The sequence below is a fragment of the Watersipora subatra genome, chromosome 2 (assembly GCF_963576615.1).
Source record: "Watersipora subatra chromosome 2, tzWatSuba1.1, whole genome shotgun sequence".
In the NCBI taxonomy this organism is placed as follows: domain Eukaryota; kingdom Metazoa; phylum Bryozoa; class Gymnolaemata; order Cheilostomatida; family Watersiporidae; genus Watersipora; species Watersipora subatra.
The window spans coordinates 9560249-9586690 of record NC_088709.1 but is presented as its reverse complement, the minus strand read 5'-3'; the positions used below and the strand labels follow the sequence as shown (position 1 = coordinate 9586690).

The window sequence follows — 26442 nt, the reverse complement described above, 5'->3', positions numbered from 1 at the left end:
CACCAACAACGACTATTCACCACTCAGCTATAGACTAATTGAAGGTCAAGAACTCTAGCCTCATGACCCAGCTTGGTCGTATAAAATAAGTTTATATCACTAATGAAATAGATAATGCTAAGGAGTGATGCTGGTCACAACTCTACCCCTTACACCTACAACCATGTGCACCATTTACAACTTATCCTTATAGACTCACTTTTCATTTCGCTTGCTCGCTCGACTTCTGATCTCTTCTTCAGATTGCGACCTGCTTCTCGACTCTCGACGAGACTCTGTATCATAGAAGAATAGTTTAATAATACATTATTTATAATAATATTAATATTATAATAATAGTTTAACATTTCTTTAAATACATAAACCACACGATGCATAAATGTGGTTATACTGCAATTTCTGAAGATTGGACCAAAACAGCATACAGTGGAACCTCGGTTCTCGAAAGCTTCGGTTCTCGAACGCTTCGGTTCTCGAACGCTTCGGTTCTCGAACGCTTCGGTTCTCGAACGCTTCGATTCTCGAACGCTTCAGTTCTCGAACGCTTCGATTCTCGAACGCTTCGGTTCTCGAACGCTTAGGTTCTCGAACGCTTCGGTTCTCGAAAGCTTCGGTTCTCGAACGCTTCGAGTCTCGAACGCTTCGATTCTCGAACGCTTCGGTTCTCGAACGCTTCGGTTCTCGAACGCTTCGGTTCTCGAACGCTTCGGTTCTCGAACGCTTCGGTTCTCGAACGCTTCGGTTCTCGAACGCTTCGGTTCTCGAACGCTTCGGTTCTCGAACGCTTCGAGTCTCGAACGCTTCGATTCTCGAACGCTTCAGTTCTCGAACGCTTCAGTTCTCGAACGCTTCGGTTCTCGAACGCTTCGGTTCTCGAACGCTTAGGTTCTCGAACGCTTCGGTTTTCGAAAGCTTCGGTTCTCGAACGCTTCGAGTCTCGAACGCTTCGATTCTCGAACGCTTCGGTTCTCGAACGCTTCGGTTCTCGAACGCTTCGGTTCTCGAACGCTTCGGTTCTCAAACACTTCGGTTCTCGAACGCTTCGATTCTCGACCAACTAGTTTTTCGACAAAAGATTTGGAGATTTCTTCGTCTCGGATCTCGAACATAAATTCGGTTCTCGACGAAACCGGAGCATGCACATTGGAATTATAACAGCTCCAGAAACAGTATGGAAACGTTTGCTAACAAACGGAGAAGCAATTTACCTTCATAAATTCTTTACAAAAAGGGAGGAACCATCTGGGGCGACGTCTCCTCTACCGAAGAGATTTGCTACGGAGATAACCCCTTCAGTCGAGTTACCCTAAAGTGTTTTGGAGGAGGATTCTCCTTCAAACTTCACATGTTTGAAGGAGGAGGATTCTCCTTCAAACATGTGAAGTAAACGTACCTTAGCTGTTTATTTTTTCTTTTTCCTACAATTTTTGATGTAACTGATCTGTTGCATTTTTTGCTGTTTCATTATCAATTTCTGCACTTTTTGTTGTTGTATCTTAACCTTTTTTGTTTTTGATGTTTCAAGAGCAAAACATACGAAATGTTTACTTTTGTTTTCTTTTTCCATCAACATAAATAGAAAACCTTTTATTAAAATTAATCGCGATCTATATGTACCAGTTTTTATTTATAGTATGCAGTATACAGTACAGTTTATGATGTAAAATGTAAAATACTTCACCGAAGTTGTTTTCTCGCCTTAGAATGAATTAAAATTTACATACATTTATTCTAATGGAAAAAATTGTTTCGTATCTCGAACAACTCGGCTTTCGAACAATCGTTTGAAACAGATTATGTTCGAGAATCGAGGTTCCATTGTAATTAAATTTCCTATAACATTTGTGGAGTTTTCTAGCAAGACGCTTTTGCCATTTCTTTATTATTTTCTCTAAAAGCAAGACTATAAGATCGACATCAGTAACTAAATCAGCTTCGTTTTATTGTTTCAAATTAATCGAGACTAATTAGAGATTAATCTCGATTAATCGAAAGATCCAGTTTTTATGTCCAAGTACAGTTTTGATAAAGATTTTAAGATAAGTTTTTATAACGAATATTTCTGGATGAATTAACTCTGCATGCCTTATGCATTTATTTTATAGCAGCTTATGCGTAAATTAAAAGAAAATTAAAATATTAAACAGCATATGACTATAACTTACCACTTCGGCCTTTTGTTCTTGCTCTCTGTTCAGAAGTCCATTCCTGTTTGGATGATCTTGGCTGACTATATGACCTACTGCGGCTCCGGCTTCTGCTGGAATCTGTATTACACAAAAGAATTGGCATACTGAAAATTCTCTTAATATCAAAAGAAGATGCGCTCTTCAGCGTCTCAGTGGGCACCTCAACACGAGCCTATAAATAAAAAGTAATGGAATGAACAAGAAACATATAAACATAGATTTTAGAATGTGTGGCACAGAAAATCAATCACATTATGCGTTTACCGACTGCTAACTTCACGAACTGTCTTTGTAGAGTATAAGATGTCCATAAGTCAAAGACTGGAGTAAGTAACAAAGAGACCGTCACTATAAATATTTGAACACTCAACTACATCGTCATCATTTAATACAATAATAAAAATTTAGGTAGAACATAGGTAAAAGATCAAAATAATTAAAAAAAAATAAAATCATCCATAACATGTCCGCTCCAGCTTACTAAAGTGTTTTTGACTTTTGCAAACTTAGCTGAAAAGCGATTACATATGATTACCAAAATGAAAGTTCTTTGCGAGATAAAAATAAATTGTTTTTCTGTGTATTTATGTAACTTTTTAGAGACCCTAAAACACAAACTTTTCATAACCGCTCAAATTGTTAGAAATGTAAAGTTCTTTGTAAAAATTACTATGTAGCATTTAATTGCAAAACTCACAAAAGCAGAAATATTGCCTTTTTGGGTGTCTGACTCAGTGGTACACTTTCATTATGGTTTATGTCAAAATGCAAAGAATGCATTTTTGCACTCTTTGCATTTGAGGGCATTTGTACACAGGCCTGTATTCCCTGGTTTCCAGTTGGGGCAGCAAATGTTAGGCGACTAGTTATGAACACCTGGGGTTTGGAGGGGCGGTGTAAGCCCCTCAACAGGTTTCTCTCATGTAGGGCCTCAACCAGGCCTCTCATGTAAAGTTTTAAAAAATTGTATCGGAAAGTATAAATATTTTTCTATTATTTGAGAGATTTGTTTGTTTTAGGTGATGTGACTGCCAGGACATTTTCAGATTAAAATAGGCAAAACTTGGCCGCACTTGAAACGCTCAGAAAAAAGACATCTTTTTCTTTTGAGCATTTTAACAAAGATCAATTTTGCCGATTTTATTTCGAGTTCATCCGAAGGTTTCCACGCTTTCGATGAGTCATTGCCAAGCGGATGTTTGGTAGAACTTGACCTTCTGCAAACATTTATAAAAGTCATTAACAATAATATTTTGCCAATGATGATAATAGTGACGCCTAAGAACTACTAAAAGTTGATGTTTGTCTCTATGGCTTAGAATAAAGTGATCTTCTACAGTGATAAAAACCGTCTCCGTAGCCGTTGGGCAAATAACTGTTTGAGTAAATGATGTAGAGGTCGAGTTATCACAAGCAATTTATCATTGGGTGGGAATGGACCAAACAAATCCGTTCGAGTTAACCATGTGTTCAAGATAAAAATTTTACATTTCATCCGAGGGCGAGTTATCCGAGTTTGACTGTACTTAGCCGCTGAAAATTCCTGAAAAGTTGGGACGGTTCAGCCGGCCAGCCACCCCAGGGAATACGGGCCTGTTTGTGCACTTTGTGCGTAGACTTACTTTCTGCAGTGAGTTTATGTTCTCATATCAGCACCAATGAATAACATTGAGAAATACAACGTTCGAAAATTTGAAATGCTAGAAAATTTAACGCGGAGGGAAAACTCTAATGAACAATAATAAGGGGAGTGATCGTTTGCGCTTCAAGGAGGAAGGCCGGAATGTCTTTGTGATATGAGTCTATGCGTTGTAACCACGATCAAGTTTTGTCAATTTCAATTTTGAAAGATCCTGACTATTAGATCACTTCAAACATCAAAAACAATTGCCAATGATAGAAATATACCTTCTACTACGGATATGTGCAAGTTCATCTTTAAGGTTAACTGACAGTATTTTAAAATTATATCTATTTATAGTTCAGATTATACTTAGTCAAGGCTTTGCCTTGCCCCTTGCGTATGAACTACGAGACGGGACGGGGTGTTTAAAGTATGTATAAAGAAACCTGAAGAAGAAGAGCTGCTGCTGCTACTGCTTGATGACCTTGACCTTCGTGTAGACGAATTTCTTCCAATGCTCTGAGACTTTGCACTACGCACCTTCCTGCGATGGCAGGAGATAAAACAGAACACACTCATTAATATGAAGTAGTCTGATCTCAGATCTCATAAAAACGTATATTGGAATACCTAGGAATTATTTTATTGAGCGGAAATTGAAAAAGATTATATAATATTCTTATATTATAATACTTTTGCTGCCAAAAGATATTGGCTAGATTTTTAAATTGGTAAAATTGTATTACCAACTGATGCTATAAATTTAAAAGCAACAAGTTATTTAAATTGCATCAGCATACAACAAAATTGACTGAGAAACAATCCTAACCATTTATCAAAAAGCATAAAATATAATATGCCCATTATGTTGGTCCAAAGTCTAATGGAGTAATGTACACATGTATAATGTACATTTTGTACATATCAAAATGTTTTTCTACTGTACTCATTATAACTGTACTTTATAATGTACTAATTTCTTACTGTACTTAATAATTTTAGTAACATTTATTATATTAGGGTAACAGCTTTAAGAGTTGACCGCTCTTTAACCTTTATTCTGTGAGAGTCCCCGTGTCAAATGCTATAAAAGGTTCCGATAAACAATCATAAAAATTATTTGATTATAGGAATAGACTGAATAAAAAAGAATCTTTTGGAATGAAGTACTGCCCCCCAATCACCTCAAACACCCAGAGAAGTTGGGGAGAGAGTTGGGGAAGTTTGACCCAACGGAATGAACAATGAATGGCCACTAGACTCGCCACCAAAAGGCAACTGTTATCACTGCGTTTACAAACTTTAAGATATGCATACGGTGATCAACTCTTGTTAGTTGCTAGTCGCTGATGCAAATGCTGTCTAAAATTAGATCACCAGCTTGTTAGCTAAACAGTTAATATAATAGCAATCATATCTTCAAAACTTCATGATTAATAAAATAAACACAAATTCCAACTGGTATCTCAACAGAATAAACAATGAATTTCAACAATTGACATGGAGATATGTTTTGGAGTTGTCATAAATCATGTAACACAAGAGAAGATAACTCTTAAAAGCCTTTATAAGATGCTAAGGTAAAATTATTGCTAAAGAAAAACATTTTACACTAATCTAAGGATTATACCTTCTGTTCCAGAGGCCTCGCGCAGAATAAAAAACATCAATGTCTACCAACAGACCCGCAATTCATGATATGTATGTCTTCCGTAAAGTCAAGGAGCAAATGAAATTGCTATAAAAGTGTGATGACAAATGTTTTGAATGTATTATTCTAAAATAATATCTATCTAAATAATTAATCAAGCAGATCTACAAGCAGATACAAGATCTCCAAGCAGATTCCCCACAAAATACCACAAAAACATTGTACGGTTTGGAAAAGGCATTATCAGCTCACCTGTCCTTTTCATCATCTGTATCTGGCCTCTCCTCACGTTCCTTGATAACGGGGGCTGCCTCCACTTTAGGTTTGCTGTAAGTTTGTAAATACATAATCGTATAGAAATGGAGTGCATTTAAGACTATGTAGCTATTGCGCAATAGAGAATTTAGATAACTCTCAAGTGTTTCGGATGCAATGTACTTATAACCAGGTGTATATGCAGTTTGAGTCATTCCAAATAAACATGTGCAAGTGCAAAACGCAAAACCATTAAACTTTATAGCCAAAGCACTTTCGACTCCGTTGGACTGGAAAACCGCTAACAGACAGCATTTACATGTATACACACATTTGCAGAGTTAAATAGACTGTGTTCAAGACTTGAACAGTCTGGCAATAATAATGCAACTGAAGAGTTCGGTAACAGGGAAAGTGTAGACAATAAAATCAAAATAAGCTATAAACAGTTTTTAAAAATTTAGACGTAACTTGTAATAACTTTATTCTTTATATAAAAATGTACCTCAAGACTGTATTTCTTGAGATCACTATAATTATTTCAAAGAGATGTAAACAAAAGCAAGTTTGATGTTGTGAAATTTAGAACATAAGCTATGTTATAAATGGAAGTTAATTTAATTTATTTCAATAAGCATTTTAAGTTTTCGACATTCAGCACTTATCGAAAATAACTTACTCCACTTTGCTTTTTATTTTCTTCTTAAGCACCTTGCCACCGGACTTGGCGCTCTTCTCTCTGTATGAAAAGATTAAAACAGATTAGATCCATTTATCTAAATCAGCATTGAGTTAAAATTTATATTTCAAAACCTCATAAATACAGAATTAGCTTAGTTCAATTGGATGCCCTCATAATTGTGTCAACATGCTAGAGGTAATGGGCTCACGAGATGAATAATACTACCAGTAATAATAATAATAATAATAGTAACACTTGTTTAAATCATACCCTCCACTTTTAACTTTTTTTTTCTTTTTTTCGCCCTCTCCCGCAGTTTTATTATGCTGACTTCCCTCGGCATCAACATGAGAAGATGACTCAACAGATGAGGGTCGTTTCACTTTTTTCTTTGTACCATCAGCTCTATGAATAAAATTTAAGCATACAAGCGACGCGAGTACAAGGTACTAATTAGGACAGAATGTGATATTTATAGGATGAGCAGAAGAGAACCATAGAATCAACATGATACATGTGCAAGGAGCATTTAAACAACAATTACAATGTAAAGGTGATAAACATAAAAATAACCACAGAATAATTTGGACAATCATCTGAGACGGATAAGAGCATGAATTGCAATTAAAGACGTACACATAAGGGCACAGATACAAACAGTTTATAATTCAGATACGAGTATTTTGTGTACACATAGTGTAACCGCAGTGTCCCGGTCTAGCTCAAATGTACTTTACGGTAAACTAACAACACTATTTACATACTTTTCAAAACTAAATATACTTCTGTATACACGTCTATGTTATTACGCAATTTGTAAAAGAATTGTAATGCTATGCAGGAAGCTCACTCAACTTAGTATAGGATGATAGACAAGCAAAATTGCTGATAATGTATAAGAACTGACAAAATGCTAGTAGCCATGATGGTGACTAATAATAGAGGTCTGACTACTGCTGCATTCACTAACATGACACATGACTCTGATATGTATTACTAGGAGTCGCCAGTTCAACACAAGACTCAGATATGTATTACTAGGAGTCGTCAGTTCAACACAAGACTCAGATATGTATTACTAGGAGTCGTCAGCTCAACACATGACTCAGATATGTATTACTAGGAGTCGTCATTTCAACACATGACTCAGATATGTATTACTAGGAGTTGTCAGTTCAACACATGACTCAGATATGTATTACTATAAGTCGTCAGCACAACACATGACTCAGATATGTATTACCAGGAGTCATCAGGGCAACACAAGACTCAGATATGTATTACTAGGAGTTGTCAGCTCAACATTTGACTCAGACATCTATTACTAGGAGTCGTCAGCTCAACACATGACGGAACTAAAGTTATGCCTTACTTTTTCTTCTTCTTAGTTTCCTCCGTAATGTGTGAACCACTCTTCTTCTTCACCTTCTTCTTGGTTGGTTTTTCCTTGGGTTCTTGAGGTGGAGTCAAACTGCTATAACACCATTTGAACAAGTGCAAAATCACTTTTAAGCATATATTTTGCGAGCTTGAAATAAAGAAGGGCATAAAAAACAACTACATCTGTGTGTATACGGTTCAAGCTTTTTCCCTGGCCCTCAAGAAACAGTTTTGAACTTTGACATTGCTGCTACTACTTTCTCTGAATCAAGCATTATAGTCCTAAAGGAAGTGCAGCGCACACAAGTTTTAAATACCATAAGGAATGATAGGTTTGTTAGACAATTATTTACATTGAAAACTAAATTTAGAGTTGTGTTCTTTGGCATATTTTGTCAAATAATTGTTTAAATCTGGCCAACTATACATTTTATTAAAGCCTATTCCGGATATGAGCCTGTATTCTTGTTTCAAGCGCAGATAAAACTACAAAAATATGGTCTTTTGTTTTTATTGTATACGGTATTCGTATATCTGATATAAATAGATGAAAGGTTTGAGTAGTTCCACATTTTTCTTGCTTTCAAATTATTACAAAAGTGATGCAATGTCTGTCGTAAAGACAAATAGAAGTCCTTAGCGATGCACATCTAAAGAGCTTTCATCAAGGCAGCGACATATACATTAGTAATAGAAGTTATCCTCTCGACCACTATGCAGGTATCTTAAACAACAGTCCACAAACACCATAACATAAAAAGCAAAATAGTAATAATTGTTATATGCTTCTATTTGTGTAAACTTTATCAGCTATCAGATAATTCAAAATCATTTCATAAAAAATTATTTTGTATTAAATTAAATTAGTGGCCCACATAGTTGTTCCCTCAAAACACAGACTTTGTTTGTGTAACACCTCATTTAAGGTTCGGACTCAAATGTGCAAGTTTTATTGTAGAAATTATTATGATTGGATAGTGGAAGGGAACTACATGACTACACTAACAAGTACAGACGCTGAAGAACTCATTTAACTTACCCCTCTGGAGGGGGCGTCCTTGGTCCAGACTTCTTCACCTGAAATAGACAAAATGAAAGAAATAAAATAAACTCATACCATTATTACTTAAACCTTTAATAACAAAGAATTGGACTTAATGCGAAGCAAACATCTGTAAGCGACGGAGCACGCAAGCAAACCTACTTATAGCAGCGAGCCAGTAAGTAGCACCTTAGCCAGAATAGGAAAAAAGGCCTGATGTAAACCATCTCTCTGGCTTCACCAGCCTATGTAGCCTACCTAGACCCACCCTATAATTTTTACACATATTGGGGGCCATGCACACCCAACCTATACTAACTCCACACACCGAGACTCATTCGCACCCACCCTATACAGTCCAAGCATATTGAGGCCCTATAATATCCTATAGGGATATTATAGGGCCTCAATATGTAATATTATAGGGCCTAATAATACACAGTCGTCCTATAATATCAACATATAGTTGGGGCCCATACGCACCCACCCTTTAATATCCACACATACTAGGGGCCCTATATATATTGGAGCACTTACACACTCAGCCTACACTATTCATACATATAGGGACCTATACACACCCCCCTCCTACCATGTCTACATATATTGAGGCCCAATCAATCACCTTTGATTCATACTCACACATAGAAGCTCACCGACCAGCAAGATAAGAGAACAATAAACATATTCATCACATGAGACTCACAGTGTCCTTGCTCTGCATGCTCGCCAGCTCCTTATACTTCTGTAGCTTCTCTTCCAGAGTCTTAAGGTCCCCTGCAACAGCCTCGCCAGCTCAACACATGCAATATATATTATCGAGCAAATCATTGGGTAATCAAGAATCTATCCAGGGAATCATTGACTTATCGAGAGTCCAACTAGCGAATCAAAATTAATGAACAATCTTGTTGCCTAGTAATCTTTCTAGATCACAGGTCAAAAGTATTTATAGACAATGATGAACCTCCATGTCGAGGAATCAATGTGGAGTTGTTGTCTACTGTCAGCATATCCTATATAGAAATTCTAATGTGACAAGAGCTAACATACTTCGACACATCAACATTTTATAGCAAACCCTGCCTTGTCACTATGTGAAAAAGACTCAGTTAAGGTACAGCTATAGGTGCCGATTTTTTCGTTAGTTTCGACCAAAATCACGAAATGAACAAAAAACTGAATTATTCGGCCGAAATTCACAGAATTGTCCAGGCTGTGCATGCACACAGATATCGTTGACAAAACGCTTTTAATTGGCTAAACAAATTATTAGCAAGCACCATTCTAGCAGCTTTTGAAATTTATGTAATCCGAGGCACATAAAGAGACACACAAAAAAATACTAACGCAATTCAACATAGTACATACGATGCAACTGATTAGATTGTGCTATTTTTAGTTTTTTATCGTTCGGACACCATGGCGAAAAAAATTTTCTCTTTTAATAATAACGATTTTTATTTAGCAGCAAAAGTTCCGTCGTAGAAAGAGTTGCCATCTTTGGCACAACCAAGTCAGTTGCATCTTATTTACTATGGCAAATTGCGTTAGTATTTTTCTTGCGAGTCGATTTATGTGCCTCGGATTATATAAATTGTGAAAGCTGCTAGAATCGTGCTCGCTAATAATTTGTTTAGCCAATTAAAATCGTTTCATCGAGGATTTCGGTGGGCATGCACAGCTCTGACAACTCTGTGAATTTTGGCCGAATAACTCTGTTTTTTTTTGTCATTTCGTGATTTCGGTCAGAACCAACGAAAAAATCGGCACATGTGGCCGTACCTTTATATTGATAGTGCCAAGCACATGTATTATCTACTCCTAGTTCCAGATTAAATAGCTTATGAATGCAATAGATTAACAGCCTTAATGCACTTTCATATTGCGAAATATACAAGTCATTTCGTTTCTACATGTAAATGCAAATATACACTATGATCTGTATCACAAGTAGATAGTGTCATAACAGCTGCATGAAATATCAAGCCCATCGGAACATTATAATGATGAGAGCACATACCTGTGTCAAGGTCACTTGCAGACTCTTCACTGCTGTAGGTTTCAGGCCTAGGTGCTGACGAGATGGTAGACTTTACATGCCGATCATTGCTGACCTCTCTCTTCAATTATACAACAGATAAATATGTTCTCTTGATTATATTTCTGTAGTGAAAGCCTAGGAATACTGGCAAACTGATTGGTTTGAAAACTAACCAAAAATACAATTTATACCTGCGCAATTATAGCTTTTGTTTTGGCTAAAATGTGTTACTTTCTTATGTACTGGTACTGTTACATCTCACAATAAGAAGCAATAAGCAAATGTAACATTGCAATTATACAGTTTTATTAGCAACTGAACCAGAGTTGGTACTAGCCAACTCACACTGAACAAGGTCAGCTGACCACCTGGTAAGTAAAACAAAAGATAGGGGGATGTCTCGGGCTATCCTATTTATAGAGCAAATTAGAGCTCATCTAACCAAAAATACAATTTATACCTGCGCAATTATAGCTTTTGTTTTGGCTAAAATGTGTTACTTTCGCTTAGAGCTCATCTAGAAACTTTGATGATGTTGGTCATATGTCAGTGCTCATTTTTTTGTTTGAATCTGGCTGATTGATCTCAATTGCTCAATCAGAAAGGCTACAGGCTGATTGGTCTGATTGCTCTATGGGAAAAGCTACTGAATGATCTCGATTGCTCTATGGAAAAGGCTACTGGCTGACTGATCTCAATTACTCTATGGAAAAGGCCACTGATTGATCTCAATGGCTCCATGGAAAAACCTACTGGCTGATTGATCTCAATTGCTCTATGGAAAAGACTATTGGCTGATTGATCTCGATTGCTTAATGAAAAAGGCTGCTGGCTGATTGATCTCAATGGTTCTATGAAAAAGGCAACTGGCTGATTGATCTAAATTACTTTATGGAAAAGGGTACTGGCTGATTGATTTCAATGGCTCTATGGAAAAGGCTACTAGCTGATTGATCTTAATGACTCTATGGAAAAGGTTATTGGCTGATCGATCTCAATGGCTCTATGGAAAGGGTTACTGGCTGATTGATCTCAATGGCTCTATAAAAAGGCAACTGGCTGATTGATCTAAATTACTCTATGGAAAAGGCTACTGGCTGATTGATCTCAATGGCTCTATGGAAAAAGGCTACTGGCTGATTGATCGCAATGGTTCAATGAAAAAGGCAACTGGCTGATTGATCTAAATTACTCTATGGAAAAGGCTACTGGCTGATTGATCTCAATGGCTCTATGGAAAAAGCTACTAGTTGATTGATCTCAATGGCTCTATGAAAAAGGTTATTGGCTGATCGATCTCAATGGCTCTATGGAAAAGGTTACTGGCTGATTGATCTCAATGGCTCTATGGAAAAGGCTACTGGCTGATTGATATCAATTACTCTATGGAAAAGGCTACTGATTGATCTCAATGGCTCTATGGAAAAGGTTACTGGCTGATCGATCTCAATGGCTCTATGGAAAAGGTTACTGGCTGATTGATCTCAATGGCTCTATGGAAAGGGTTACTGGCTGATTGATCTCAATTACTCTATGGAAAAGGCCACTGATTGATCTCAATGGCTCTATGGAAAAAGCTACTAGCTGATTGATCTCAATGGCTCTATGGAAAAGGTTACTGGCTGATTGATCTCAATGGCTCTATGGAAAAGGCCACTGGCTGATTGATCTCAATTACTCTATGGAAAAGGGTACTGGCTGATTGATATCAATTACTCTATGGAAAGGCCACTGATTGATCTCGATGGTTCTATGGAAAAAGCTACTAGCTGATTGATCTCAATGGCTCTATGGAAAAGGTTACTGGCTGATTGATCTCGATGGCTCTACGGAAAGGGTTACTGGCTGATTGGATCTCAATTACTCTATGGAAGGGTTACTGCACTCACAGATGTGCTGATTGAAGACTAGCAATATTTTTCATATCATATTGTAAATTTAACTTATTGTTTGTCTTTGAAAAATTATACATTTGGTTATTTTCTACCCTATCAGTCGATACATCAACCCCTTTCAGTGTTGTATGACAAAAGTGAACAGACAATTACAACACTCCCTCAATATCACACGGCATACACAAATACCGAGTACTATAGACATACCGACAGCTGGGACAGCGTAATGACGATAAGCCGTCAATCGTAGTACAAGTATTTACCTCAGGAGAGGAAGAACAATCTCTCCGACCATCTGATCGACTGCCTTTATACCAGTCATCGTCGGGGTCTCGTTCCTTCTCTTTGTCGGCGTCTGTGTGATATTTTGTGTATCCACCCCTGCTTGCCTGCCTGCTTTCTCTATGTTTTTTGTCATCATGACTAGTAATATTAAAATTATACTCTCAGATCAACAAGCATTGTCAATTCATACTGTTCACTTATTGATATATGACAACATACAGCAAAAGTCTTATCCTGCCTCTGCACCTCTATTCTGCCTCTACACCTTTAACATGCCTAGTCTTTGTTCAGATGTATCAAGCGTCTTTGTTTAAACGAAGACACCTGATGAGTGACACCATGAAACAATCTTGTAGCAAAAGAAATTTAACTTTCCAGATAAGTTCTAGTCTAAGCAATTACTCCACTTATTACTATTAGTGTCGAGTTCTTTTGTAGCTGAGGATTTTACTCCATCTTATTTATGTTTAGTCATGGAGTTAGTTTTGAACATAAACATAGAATAACTGACTACTTACATAAAATCATATATATATATAAATTATAAAATTAAATAGTTCACTTATCCTTTTTTCAGCTACCTACAGTTTCTTGCTAGTGCAATCCTCAGGCTGTAGACGTCAGCAGTTGAAGTCTACAGCCTGAGGATTGCACTGGCAAGAAACTGTCAGTAGCTGAAAAAAAGATAAGTGAACTATTTCATTTTCTAATTTATACTGCTCCATCCTATGCTGGGCACTCTGATTTTAGTTCTAAGTATGATACATTTCAATATATATATATATATGCATATATATACATATATATACATATATATATATACATATATATACATATTCATATATATACATATATATACATATATGTATACGTATATGTATACATATACATATACGTATATATATACATATATATATATATATACGTATGTATGTACGTATATATATATACGTATGTATGTACGTATATATACGTATGTATGTACGTACGTATATATATACGTATGTACGTATGTATATATATACGTATGTACGTACGTATATATATATACGTATGTACATACGTATATATATGTATGTATGTACGTACGTGCGTACGTATGTATCTGTAAAGACATGTTATGTATTGAGTAAATAGAAGGTATGTATTTACGAAAGACATAGGGATGCTACTATAGCATGAGGTCTACTGCCATATGTGGCCTACCCGGGTGAAGGGCGAGGTCTACCGCATGACCAGCGTTCACTCATTACCATATTTATCTGGAAACAGATTTAGTGGGTTATAGTGGTCAAATGTATGAATGGACCAAAAGCATGGTGACAGCCAAGTCAACAAACGAGTTACCTAATTAAAAGAGGCTGAAAAATTTTATAGCTAATATAACTAATATTTATATGTATATATTTATACATATTTATGTATTATACATACATATTTATATAAAAATATATAAAGGAATACTATTTATATATATACAGTTTATAAATATATTTATAACAAATATATGATAACATGTTTAGTTCTACCTTTATTCTTTTTCAATGTAATTAGAAATCCAATTAGAAATCCAATGATTTTTACAAGTCATTTCTAAGATATGTACAAATTGAGCGTCTATTGCTTAAACAAATGTAGGGAATGTGTTTCATCTATGCGGGACGAATAATTCAGCAGTAGACCTTACGCTATAGTAGCACCAACATAGACCTGCTATATGGTAATCAGATGTGCTGCTTGTAGAATTATACAACAATATATATACCTAGTGTATACAGAGCAAAGATGCAGCATATAACAAACGAGGTCATGGTATTCAATAATTTGAGATATTGTAAATTGGAGTGAGCAAAGACAGTATACGTGAGAGTCGGATAGGTGATAAAACTGACCTTGCCTGGGGAAACTCTCTTTCATAGCGCTCTTGGTCATGGTAAAATATACAATTCTCCTTGTAATTGCAAAATCCATGTCGGAACAAAAACTTACAAGGCTCCCGTCTCTCCGGTTCTCGCTAAAGCATTGCACCAGACACATCAAGTTACAGAATATTATCAAAAATAAGTACTTTTGAACTAATATTACTAGATATACCACATTATCAAGAAAAATTCAGCACTTAGTGTATACCATCTTTACCCCATCCGCAATCAAACATCAAATTACAGAAAATTCTCTATATCACATCACCAAATTGCAGTGTATTCTCTACACCAAATCTCCAATCAGCACATCAGATCATAAAATTGCATCCATTCCCCATCCAAACCATAGCAGCAAGCAAACATCAGATCACTGAGCATCCTCTATACCATACAAACAATCAACATATCAGATCACAGAATATCATCTATATCTACCAACAATCAACACATCAGATTACAGAACAACCTCTATACTATACAAACAATCAACACATCAGGTCACAGAACATACTCTATACCATACCAACAATCAACATATCAGATCACAGAACATACATACTTTACATGTATACCATACAAACAATCAACACATTAAATTACAGAACAACCTCTATACCATACAATCAACACATCATATCAGAGAAGATCACCTATACTACATGAACAATTAAAATATCAGGTCATTGAATATCATCCATACCATACAAACAATCAACACAGTAAATCACAGAACAACCTATATACCATACAATCAATACATCATATCAGAGAAGATCACCTATACCTCATGAACAATTAACATATCAGGTCATTGAATATCATCCATACCATACAAACAGTCAACACATCAGATCACAGAACATACTCTATACCATACCAACAATCAACATATCAGATCACAGAACATACATACTCTACATGTATACCATACAAACAATCAACACAGTAAATCACAGAACAACCTATATACCATACAATCAACACATCATATCAGAGAAGATCACCTATACCTCATGAACAATTAACATATCAGGTCATTGAATATCATCCATACCATACAAACAATCAAAACATAGGATATCATCTATAACATATTACTAAAACTGCGTGTAGTTATTAGCAAACATCCTAGAAGTCAGTCAAGAACTAAATGTTTAAAAGAGCACATGTTCAGAACAGTGGCAAGATTGATGAGAATTACTAGAACTTTGTCACTCAGTAAACTAGCATAATAAAAACACTGAAGAACCTTTTGTGGATACTTTGGATATCTTCCATGCTGAGAGTTCCTATCATAATGTCGAGATCTGTCTCTATCATAGTACTTATCCTTGTCATAGTCCCTCTCCTTATAATAATATTTATCATCATAGCTCTTGTCATAGGTCTTATCATAGCCTTTGTCCCTTCTCTTTTCCCGTTCTATGGAGTCCTTTTCATAGCCCCTATCTCGGTCATACTCTCTACTTTTTTCATAGTCTCTGTCTTTTAGTTTAGTATCTCTAGAATCCTTTTCATAATCCCGACGATCATAGCTTTTCTTGTAGTCCCTGTCATCAGCTCGAGAACTTGATAATTCTGATCTGCTGCTAGACTTGTAATCTGCAATCGATTGATAAGTAGATTATATCAAAAAATTATTTACTCATAACTTGAAAAAGAAAAACAACATATATATGTAATTAATTACCTGATGAGCTCTTGCTGCTGCCTAACCTCTCAAATACAGATGACTTTGATGTTTTTCGCTCATCTGCATCTTCCTCGCTATCTGAATACAATGTCACTTTTTTACTCTTGTTCAATGACATTGTTTATGTTTATCTGTAAGAAGAAAACTGATAAAGAAGGCCGGAGACAAATTCTTTCTATATACTTCAATAAACCAAGTCTTATTGAACTTTACGTATGCATAAAAAATGAGTTTAAATTCAAGAATTAGCATGTTGAAGAAGTGTTTTCATTCAACCTAATGCGTCGTCTTGTTTTGATGAATTGTTTAAGCTTCCACCAAATTTAAATGAATGACTTTGGCCAGCATGCAGCAAAAAACCATAAAATATGAAAAACTACCTAAACCCAAATCATCGATTTGAAATACAAATTGGTTTTCTGAAGTGAAACCTTACGGGTGCAATGTATTAATCTATGCCTTCAAGATTTAGTGTAGTCTAGTAAGCATTTTAACAATTTACTTGTCGCTATCGATGGGCGCAAAAATAAATCAATCCCAAATTCTAACAAAAATGCTCTTGAGATACTAGAATAACTTGTCAAGCTTTACTGTTTCTTCAAATCTCTCCGCTCTTGACTATTCCTCAAATAACCAGCAATGTTGTATGCAGTCCATTGTATTTTTGAGCCAATATTTCAGTTTATGTAAACAGGCCACAACTAATGTTTAGTTGCATACTAAAAAGAGAACCTACTTTCATTTAATCATTAAGAGGAAAGGCTTTGTAGTGAAAAAGAAAACAAAGCAAGATTATAGCTTACATTAACTAGTTTTTATAAGAAATTGAGCAGGTTTTATATAGAAGGTTATTTTTTAAAACAAAAAAAGGTTTGTAATAAATTTGCTAAACTAGGCCCATAGTAAAACCATTGATAGACAGCGCATGCCATTCATTACATCTGGTTCCACAGACAATATCAGCCAACACCCCGTAGTGACTTCCCGCAGCAAAAGCTTCTTATTTACCAGTCTTGCTGTGCATTGGTGACTAAGAAATGAATGAGTCCATAAAGTGGCAGGTAAATTAGAATCTAGGAAGGCAAGGAGGACATCTGACCTTTTAGAATCAAAGTCGAACTTAAGTTGCCAAAGCTTGTTACTTTTGTAAGTAGTAATCTTTCTCTAATTTGATACACAACTAGAAACTGATAGGCAAGTTGAGCCAGGTATGTTGTTCCTAACAGAGTACAAGAATCCTTTAGGCCTACACCCGAAGACCTCCGCTGTCCTCTCCAAAGATGAAAAAATAGGCAGGTAAAGATTTAGCCGATCGAGGCAACCATCTGTTACAAAAATTCTTTCATACTATAATAGACTACATATTGGGCATTCTGTGGCGGCTAAAAATACAGCATGCTTCCTACTGTTTCATAATTTTAGTTTTTAAATAAATGCATGCACTTTGAAGAAACAATCTAAAAAATAGGCACATTACTGAGCAGAAGTATCAAAATAACTTTTTATCCAATGATTTTATGCACATCAAAAGCTTAGCTTCCTTCTTCCAATAATTCAGGACGTCCTATCGAATATTTTGGTTATGCCACAAGTACTTAATTAAATTCACCACTGCTTTATCACTTAGAGGGCTGCTGGCTTTCAATGTCAAGCATAATTGCGCTAGACTAATACTACTTGCTTCGTAAACATCTGTACAATTGATAAGCCTGAACATATAATGAAGCATGTATAAGGTTAAAAAATTTAGGAACGGCGTCGTTTCCTATTTCTAGAAGCGGGTTATTTCCAGAAGCGACATGGCTTGATGATAATTTGTATTATTACTTTATCTCCCAACGTGGATGGCAATGTTTGATAAGCAAATTTTTTATCTAAGCATCGGTTCCATATCATTCTACAACTTGCAAAAACTAATGGTTCCTTTTCCTGTCTGCTGGAGACCTTTTGTAAAGGCTCGAATACAGCAGCTACGACCGCTAATTAGCTTTATGCATTTGTAAGTATGGAAATGACCTGGTCTTTTTCTAAATAAATAATATGGCTTAAATTTTTCGCAAATGCAAAATAACATTCGTAATCAAAAACTTTTTTGCATTATCTGCGTGCATTACTTAAAACTTCGAAAGAATAAAAGCAACTTACTCTTCACCGGACATTAACTACAAATGTGTTTAAACTGGATACCTTTTGCTAGCGTGAGATTTTTGATATCTTGCAAATATGTAAGCTCATAGACTTGTTTTATAATTACCGGTACCTACAATGTTTATAATGAGAAGCCAACTCCACTTTGGGTTACCATGAATTTAACTATAGAAGATTTGGTTTTTTAGTTCTTCAATGTTTTTTCATAAATATATTCAGTCTTGCAATAAAAATTTGTTTTTTAGATGCAAAAACAAACATAGTTGCAAATAATTTTATTTACTGCAAACAAGATGGCAAAAATAGCAACAATAACTACAAACCTTTGAAGCAAAAACATAAGAATGTTTAGTTGAAATTTTTGGATTAGATGCTATGGTTGACTTGAATATTATTTACACAAGTACAATTCATATCTGCCTAATTGTAGTTTTTTGAATTGGCTAAAGTCTGTTGCTTTTACTTAGTGCTTATATAGAAAGTTTGATGATGTAGGAATTATGAAATTGGGTCAAAGTGATCATCTTTTTCGTGCGAAACTGGCTGATTGATCTCAATTGCTCTAGGAGAAAGGTTACTGCACTCACAGATGTGCTGATTGAAAACTACTGAATTTTTTATCCATATTGCACCGCAAATTTAATTGCGTTGTTTGTGTTTAGGAAACTGTAAATATGGTTATTCTTCTACTTGATCACTCAGCACATTAACCCCCTTCAATGTTGTATGGCAAAGGTGTGAAGACAACTGCAATACTTACCACTTGGAAGGTGACTGTTTTCAAATTGTTAGCTCAATTATAGATTATTTTTCATTTGCTCGTCTAATACATCTAGCACCTAGTTCAACCAATGATATACAGCATTCAAGGTGTGGGGGGAAGGCTGTGGGGGCTGTATATCATTGGTTCAACTTGGATGTTTGGCAAATAATGTTTTTTTATGTCTCTTTACAATTATTTCAATTTTTAAAAAAGACTATTATTGTGCCTAACTTTTCAGGAATAGAACTTTTTCTTTTTTGCAAGTTGCTCTATCAACAAGTTGTTCCATAAAAATACGCTCTACTAGAAGAGCAGCATAAGAGCCATAAGCTCATGGCTCGCCACAAATTAAATACAGCTACTCAAGTTGTACAGCTAAACTCAAGCTGATTTGCTCGTGTGCCGCACGCAAGTTTAGCTCTTATATTCTAAATGGATCTACTTATTTGATTTAGAATGAGAGGTCAAGATGAAGGCTGTTTGAGACGGCACTTTTCATTAATTTTTTCACTTAGCGCTAAATAACTTTATGTCATCTGGTGGTAAAATTAGGCCAAATAATTCATGGCTCTTTAACTAAACTTTGTTGGTAAACCTTTAAAGAGAAAAATGAGTAATAACCAGCCTGCTTGCATTACAAACCACCATCGAATTGTACAGGTTCAAGACTTTGCATACTCGGAATGAACTGCAGTGGAATATCAAAAAACTAAGATTTTAGGGAAGTAGCTTTATGTAGTGAAGCAGTTGATGCTAAGCTCTGCTAACAATGAGATACTACTGTGCAGTTCTGAATGAGGTATCCACCCTGATTACTTCCCTGCCTAGTTTATGGGTTTACTAATCTTGATACTAATATGCTAGTGTCTTGTTTCCTTGTTATACAGAAAGAGAAGCATGTAGTGTAATTAGCATACCCTTTCAGGTCCCTCATAGTAAAAATTGTTCCAGCTACATCTGGAACAAGCAACATTATTTCAGTTTTGGGATTATCATTACTGACAGAATGTAGCTAATGGGGCAGATAACTCCTTATTTAACATGAATTAATTTGAGACTTCAATAGTTTGCTTCTAAAAGACTAGACAGTTTTAAGGAATGAAACAGTTCCTAATAGAAATTTTTTTGTAGGAAATTAAGGCAAAAAACTAACGCCACACCAACAACTGCTAAAATTAAATGATATAACTTCTGTTGTACCCCATTTAGCTTGAAGCACTGATTTTTGTTGAAGCAATGATATAAAACCCATTTTATAAAAATAGAATGATATAAAAATATGTGGGGGTGGGATTTATATCATTGGTTGAAGGACAAATTTTCATACATAAGCCATAACATTGTACTTTATGTAACTCTTGCAAAAGTTTGTCTTACTGAATCTAAGAATGCTTGTGTACCTCGTTCCAAAAATAAATGTGTCATTGATTTATCACATAGCAAGTTTGTCAAAAAGAATTCTGTAAGGGTAATGGAAGATCTAGCAATGTTCCTGCATTCTCAATCAAATTCACGACAGCGCAAACAAGCACATTTTAATACTCATACTCAAAATTTAGTGTTATGGCAGACATTGGCTTGTGGACAGACTATGTTAGTTATTGTTCATGTTTCTTAAGAGTTCCTTCCTTGTTAAAGTTGTCATTATTAGAACAAATGTTTAACTATATATTTGCATTACAGACTTTAATAGTTATATTTACAGGTTTTCTCTAGCAGCAAGCCAATTACGTTGGCAAGTCCAACTATGATTAAAATGAAAAATAGTTTCTTGTTAACAAATACTGAACAGATACCAAGTATGCATGTAAGCTAAGTTATGATGACGATGTTGGGGTGGTTCCCAATTCGGAGACGCTCTCTGTTGTATTTCCTCTGTAGCCAGCTATTTCATCCCAACCTTTTCTACATGTTCGAACAATCCAAGCATGTTCATCATCATCTGAAAATGGAATTGAAACAATTCTCTATTTTTTTTCAGGTTTTAATATTTTAAAATACCCTTAAATGCATTTTATTTGTCATAATATGCATCTAAGGCTACACTGTTGCAAAAAATGTCAAGGAAAAGTCTCATTTTTTGATTTTTAATATAAAAAACTGGTTATTTCAACATATCTGTATATATAAACCTCAATGTTTCTGTTTGGATATCTGTCTGTTCCGCTACAGCTAGTAAAAACTCCAAATTAAAATCTCGCATCTTGCTGGATTTAAACTCCTGATTATTGCAACCACAGGTTTGCATTATAATTTTGAATAGATGGAAAAAAGGGGGCATGTCATGTTAATTCCGTAAAGGTCCTAATACAAGTATAATTTTCTGCGTAATTTCAATAATTTATATAGTTAAGGTTTTACTAGCAGTTGTAGCAAAATATTTTTGTTAGTATTTTAGAAATGATAGTACATTAATTACCATTAATCTAAATTTTGAACCACAATTTCTATGCTAGTAAATTTTCCACATGTATTCTTAAACAAATTCCTAAAGAAATTTGCATGATCATTTTATACATTACTTTGAGCTACTATCCAAATAATTGGTCAATAAAAAATCAATCAGAAATCTAACTGCAAAATAAATACTGGTATATTATTTTGAAAAGAGTTAATGATTTAGAGATTTCATCAGCTCACACTACCTATCTCTCTCTCTCTCTCTCTCTCTCTCCCTCCCTCTCTCTCTCTCTCTCTCCCTCTCTCTCTCTCTCTCCCTCCCTCTCTCTCTCTCTCTCTCCCTCTCTCTCTCTCCCTCCCTCTCTCTCTCTCTCTCCCTCTCCCTCCCTCTCTCTCTCTCTCTCTCTCTCTCTCCCTCTCCCTCTCTCTCTCTCTCTCTCTCTCTCTCTCTCTCTCTCTCTCTCTCTCTCAAAGACAAACTATAAGATTAAGCTCAGATGCTTCAGCAGGAACCATGTTTTCTAACGAATATATCTGCAATATATAAGCTATGTTGCATACCAGCATTCCGTAAAAACTTCATGTTGTAATCTATGATGACTCTTGTATCTGGATTATAGAAGCCGTCTCCAGTGTCATAACAGCCGGCAGGGATCTCTCGAGGTGGTATTCGATTTGTTAGCTGTGATCTGCCTGTTAGAACAAAGAAGAACTAGGTCACATAGTTCCCACGAGTAACTTCTGTCATTCATTACAGTTGAATCTTCTACCATCTGGTTATGGTGCAGCTATGATGAGAATTCTACAAAACGTAACATGTTAGCCAGCATTCTGCATAGTCTACTCACGATGTCTATACATTACCTGCAGGCTTTAGCCCATTGCAGATCTCAGTGTAAAACCTTCTGTCATATCCATCACAATATTCCCATTCTCCTTCATCATATTCAAGTCCATCAGCGAATGTGTACTTGCCCTAAAAAATTGCTATAAATCACAGCATGGATAGATTGAAACAATGTTAGAGAAAATAAACAAATTTAATGTCATGCTGACTATATGCATATCCTGTTTATATCATGCATTAACGCTAGCTCCTAAGATAGCTCTATTGGTAAGTTATAGTTACTTGAACGTAATTGAAGTTGTGTTGCATTCTCAATAAATCTACTAATTTATAAAAAAAACTATTACTTTTGCAGTATATGCTGAACAAATTAAAATTGTTGTTGTTACCAATTTTGATATTTCCAGCGTACACTGTAACTTTTGGCCTTTAATACATTTTTCTGTCAAAATATTATAAAGTTTTAATTTATAAAAATTTTCATTTGTAGCTGTCTGTACAAAATTTCCTTTGAGTATATGATACAAACAGCATGAGAAAAAGTGTTGTACCTCAATAGCTCGTCCTTCCTTCCATGTTGCTACATAGCGACTTCCGTTTGGAAAAAATAATGTTCCTTGACCATGGAACATGCCATCAAGCATTTCGCCTTCATACCTCGTTTTAGTTGGAAAGGAGTATTTGCCTGAACCTTCCATCCTACCAAAATGGTTCAAACAAACTGATAAACTACACATCTGTAAGCTGTGACCTACAAATTTTGCAATAAAACAAAGTGATAAACTACACATCCGTAAGCTGTGACCTACAAATGTTGCATTAAAGCAAAGTGATAAATTACACATCCGTAAGCTGTGACTTACAAATTTTGCAATAAAACAAAGCGATAAACTACACAACCATAAGCTACTAGTATTGCAATAGGTTGTTGTAATTATGAAACTGAGCTTTTGTAGACCTCATCACTTTTGTGCCTTTTGCACACAAAAAAATCATTTTTTTTTCTGCTAGATAAGTTAAGCATTAAGAATGGCTAGTGAAACAGTATATGTGTGTATATGAGCAATCCTTTGACGATTGAGTACGATGTCTGCCTGCTTAGCTTACTGTAAGCAGAGGCTTTGCATGTTTTTAAGAGTATTATTGTACAAACAATGGCTCTGTGATCTTACCAGCGGCAAGTGAGCCTCAACGACTAGAGACATGCTCAGTTACAGAAAGCAATTTGAAGTTGAATGCCATTTCTGTCCTCACCAATCACCTTTTTGATAATTGAACCTCGACCTGTTGTTTGCAGGTCAAGAATTCTAGACCACTAAACCATGGCTACCAAACTGGGGAAACAGTAAAAACATCAATAAATAATAAAAATGTACAGATCATGATGCAACGAGCAACAACTTTTTCTGTCACAACTTATGGCAAAGTTTTCAACTCAGCATTGCCAGCCAGTTACATAGCCTACAAGCTAAGATGATGTTCTGCTTCCTATAGCCAAACCTTTAGTTTTGACAGTCTAGCGGCTCACAAGTAGTTTAGATATGAAATCGTCCAATAGTTTCTTTGAAGTTGGCTACATTATTAGCTAGCGCTAGTTTTACACTACTGTTACACATGCGTGATTAGACCAAAAGCAACTAGTACTATTAGATTTATCTATAATGTTAAGATTATTCTTAATTTTATCTCACACATACTAACTTATCAATATACTTTGTTAGCATTCAATACTTAACATTTTTTTATCCAATTACATGTATATTACTTTGATAGAAAATCTCACTTTATTGCTTTATGTTCATTACTTGTACATATTACAATAACAATGCATATCCCCATAATGTTGCAAGTGTTGAATCCATGACTGCCTGATAAATGCCGCATACATTTTGTACAACAACTGTGAAGCTTCTAAAAGTCTATAAGATGAGCAGACTCAACAACTTAGATATATGAAGCATCAACTCTTTACAGTCACTTCCTTTCATCACAACACTCAGACATTCGGCTATTGTAATTACATGTATAACCGTGCGCAGTTCGGTTTACATTTACCTGAGAAACCTCACGGATCACTGTGACAAATGCCTATACTAGTGCTGCATCTGCCCAATTATAGTCACTAAACTCTAGATTGCAAAGCACAGTAACAACATTTTCTGAACACTTTTAGCCCATTCCATTCAGGACAGGTCGAATGACACCTGCGGGTGTTGTTTCCTGGTCTGATCTAAACTCCACAAGCAAAAGAGGGACACTCACTTACGCTCAGCCCTGTTGGTCATTTTTGCTTTTTGTCATTTTGCAAGCTTTTTTTATCCTTAATATCAGCCTTTACAATAATCTCTTCATCTTGATCCTCTGTGTCTAAAGCATCGATTTCTCTCTTTCACTCCAAAGAGGAAAATAGTTTGATGATTCTCTTTTCACTTCTACTCAATCTTTAAGAGTTAGTTTTAGCTAATTCATTATATCTCCAAATTACTTACTGCAAGTTCACTTGTGTTGTTTTATTTTATTATTGTCTTGTTTATGAACTATTTGCTTCAATTGTTTTTGGCTTGAATTAAGAGAGGCATTTGCCATTTATGCAACCTGCTTTATATTTTAGCATTAGCATTCAACAATAACATTGATTTTATAGCGATGACCATAATTTTAGACAATATCAATAAGCACTTGACATCTGATGTGATAAGACCATAGTGGTTAGCTATCTAGTTTGGGCAACTATCACTTGTAGGCTATTATTTAATAGATAAAAATTGAGCAGTACGTATACTAGTAAATACTCAAAAAACTGTAATAATTGTATTATCAGAACACGCCAAAATAGCCTATCTTTTGAAAAATAAATGCATTTGACCAATAATATACAGCCCCTAGTAGAGGCTGTATATTATTGGTTTGACTGGATTTTAATAACGGTCTCAATGCTGTAACTAGGTGTCTATAGAAATTCTCTTAAAAACACGCCATCGTGCGTAAACGTTTTGTTTCCGTAGTTTAAATGACTAATTACTTCATAGACCTAAATTTTTATTATTAGCTGTTTTAAACATGTTTAGTTACAGAATGTTGATTCGTAGAACGATATGTACAGTTCTCAATTACCTGCCATTTTTAATATCGCCATCGTACTTCGATCCAGTATACTCCTCCATCTTGCATGAATTGCCATAGTAACACGGATCTTTTAGTACCGCAACAGCGATTCCATTTGGAAAGTTAATCTCACAAACGATTCGCTTTATGGGTAAAAATAGAGCCGTATAGCTTCAGATCTATGCGGCTCTGTATAAAACTAAGGCATCTCGGTTTGCAACGCTGCAATGTTTGAACACCGATCTTCATAAGGACTGAGCCGTTAATCTACATACGTATGCGCGTGAACGGCTCCCTGCTTAGAAGATAACTCCTAATTGTAAGTTTCACCTATCGATAAGCTAATACATGTATAATGTAACAAACTTGTGTCAGGTCGGTAACAACCGTATCTAATAAATATGGGAGTAAAGCATTAAAACTGATATTGTCCTGTAAACTCCGCTATTGATAAAAATTTAGTAATGTACATAACCTGTTTTTACAGTTCAATGTGGCCCTGCCAGCAAGGCCT

At 35.5% G+C, this 26442-nt stretch overlaps 2 protein-coding genes across 5 annotated transcripts in view; both read right to left on the bottom strand.

Moving 5' to 3' along the window:
• The window catches only part of LOC137388897 (zinc finger CCCH domain-containing protein 13-like), a 34347-nt gene extending 15525 nt beyond the window's left edge, over positions 1–18822 (bottom strand). For 3 of the 4 annotated variants that reach the window (XM_068075380.1, XM_068075381.1, XM_068075383.1), the window contains exons 1-15: positions 18811–18822; positions 16663–16796; positions 16222–16574; positions 14940–15061; positions 13026–13185; positions 10847–10946; positions 9530–9600; positions 8821–8858; positions 7774–7875; positions 6672–6806; positions 6399–6458; positions 5717–5791; positions 4260–4357; positions 2166–2267; positions 200–275 (exon numbers count right to left, since the gene is read on the bottom strand). In XM_068075380.1, the coding sequence (XP_067931481.1) occupies positions 200–275; positions 2166–2267; positions 4260–4357; positions 5717–5791; positions 6399–6458; positions 6672–6806; positions 7774–7875; positions 8821–8858; positions 9530–9600; positions 10847–10946; positions 13026–13185; positions 14940–15061; positions 16222–16574; positions 16663–16783 (1613 nt within the window). In that variant the 5' untranslated portion in view covers positions 16784–16796; positions 18811–18822. The remainder of the gene's footprint in view (positions 1–199; positions 276–2165; positions 2268–4259; positions 4358–5716; positions 5792–6398; positions 6459–6671; positions 6807–7773; positions 7876–8820; positions 8859–9529; positions 9601–10846; positions 10947–13025; positions 13186–14939; positions 15062–16221; positions 16575–16662; positions 16797–18810) is intronic. The other variant, XM_068075382.1, reaches the window with a different exon arrangement.
• A 2225-nt stretch (positions 18823–21047) lies between these two features.
• LOC137387546 (MORN repeat-containing protein 5-like) lies at positions 21048–25992 on the bottom strand. Its single transcript, XM_068074000.1, has 5 exons — positions 25938–25992; positions 23375–23522; positions 22841–22952; positions 22538–22669; positions 21048–21518 (listed from the first exon to the last, which is right to left on the bottom strand). Exons 1-5 carry the CDS (start codon positions 25985–25987, stop codon positions 21394–21396), a joined length of 567 nt encoding a protein of 188 aa, XP_067930101.1. The 5' UTR covers positions 25988–25992; the 3' UTR covers positions 21048–21393.
• Between the last annotated feature and the right edge of the window lie 450 nt (positions 25993–26442).

Bases quoted from the DNA above. Each gene is read 5' to 3' on its own strand.
- LOC137387546 (XM_068074000.1), bottom strand. From the start codon at position 25,987: ATGGAGGAGTATACTGGATCGAAGTACGATGGCGATATTAAAAATGGC. The intron at 23,523-25,937 runs GTAATTGAGAAC...CCATTTTGGTAG, and splicing joins GGCGATATTAAAAATGGCAG to GATGGAAGGTTCAGGCAAAT. The intron at 22,953-23,374 runs GTACAACACTTT...GCAATTTTTTAG, and splicing joins AGGAAGGACGAGCTATTGAG to GGCAAGTACACATTCGCTGA.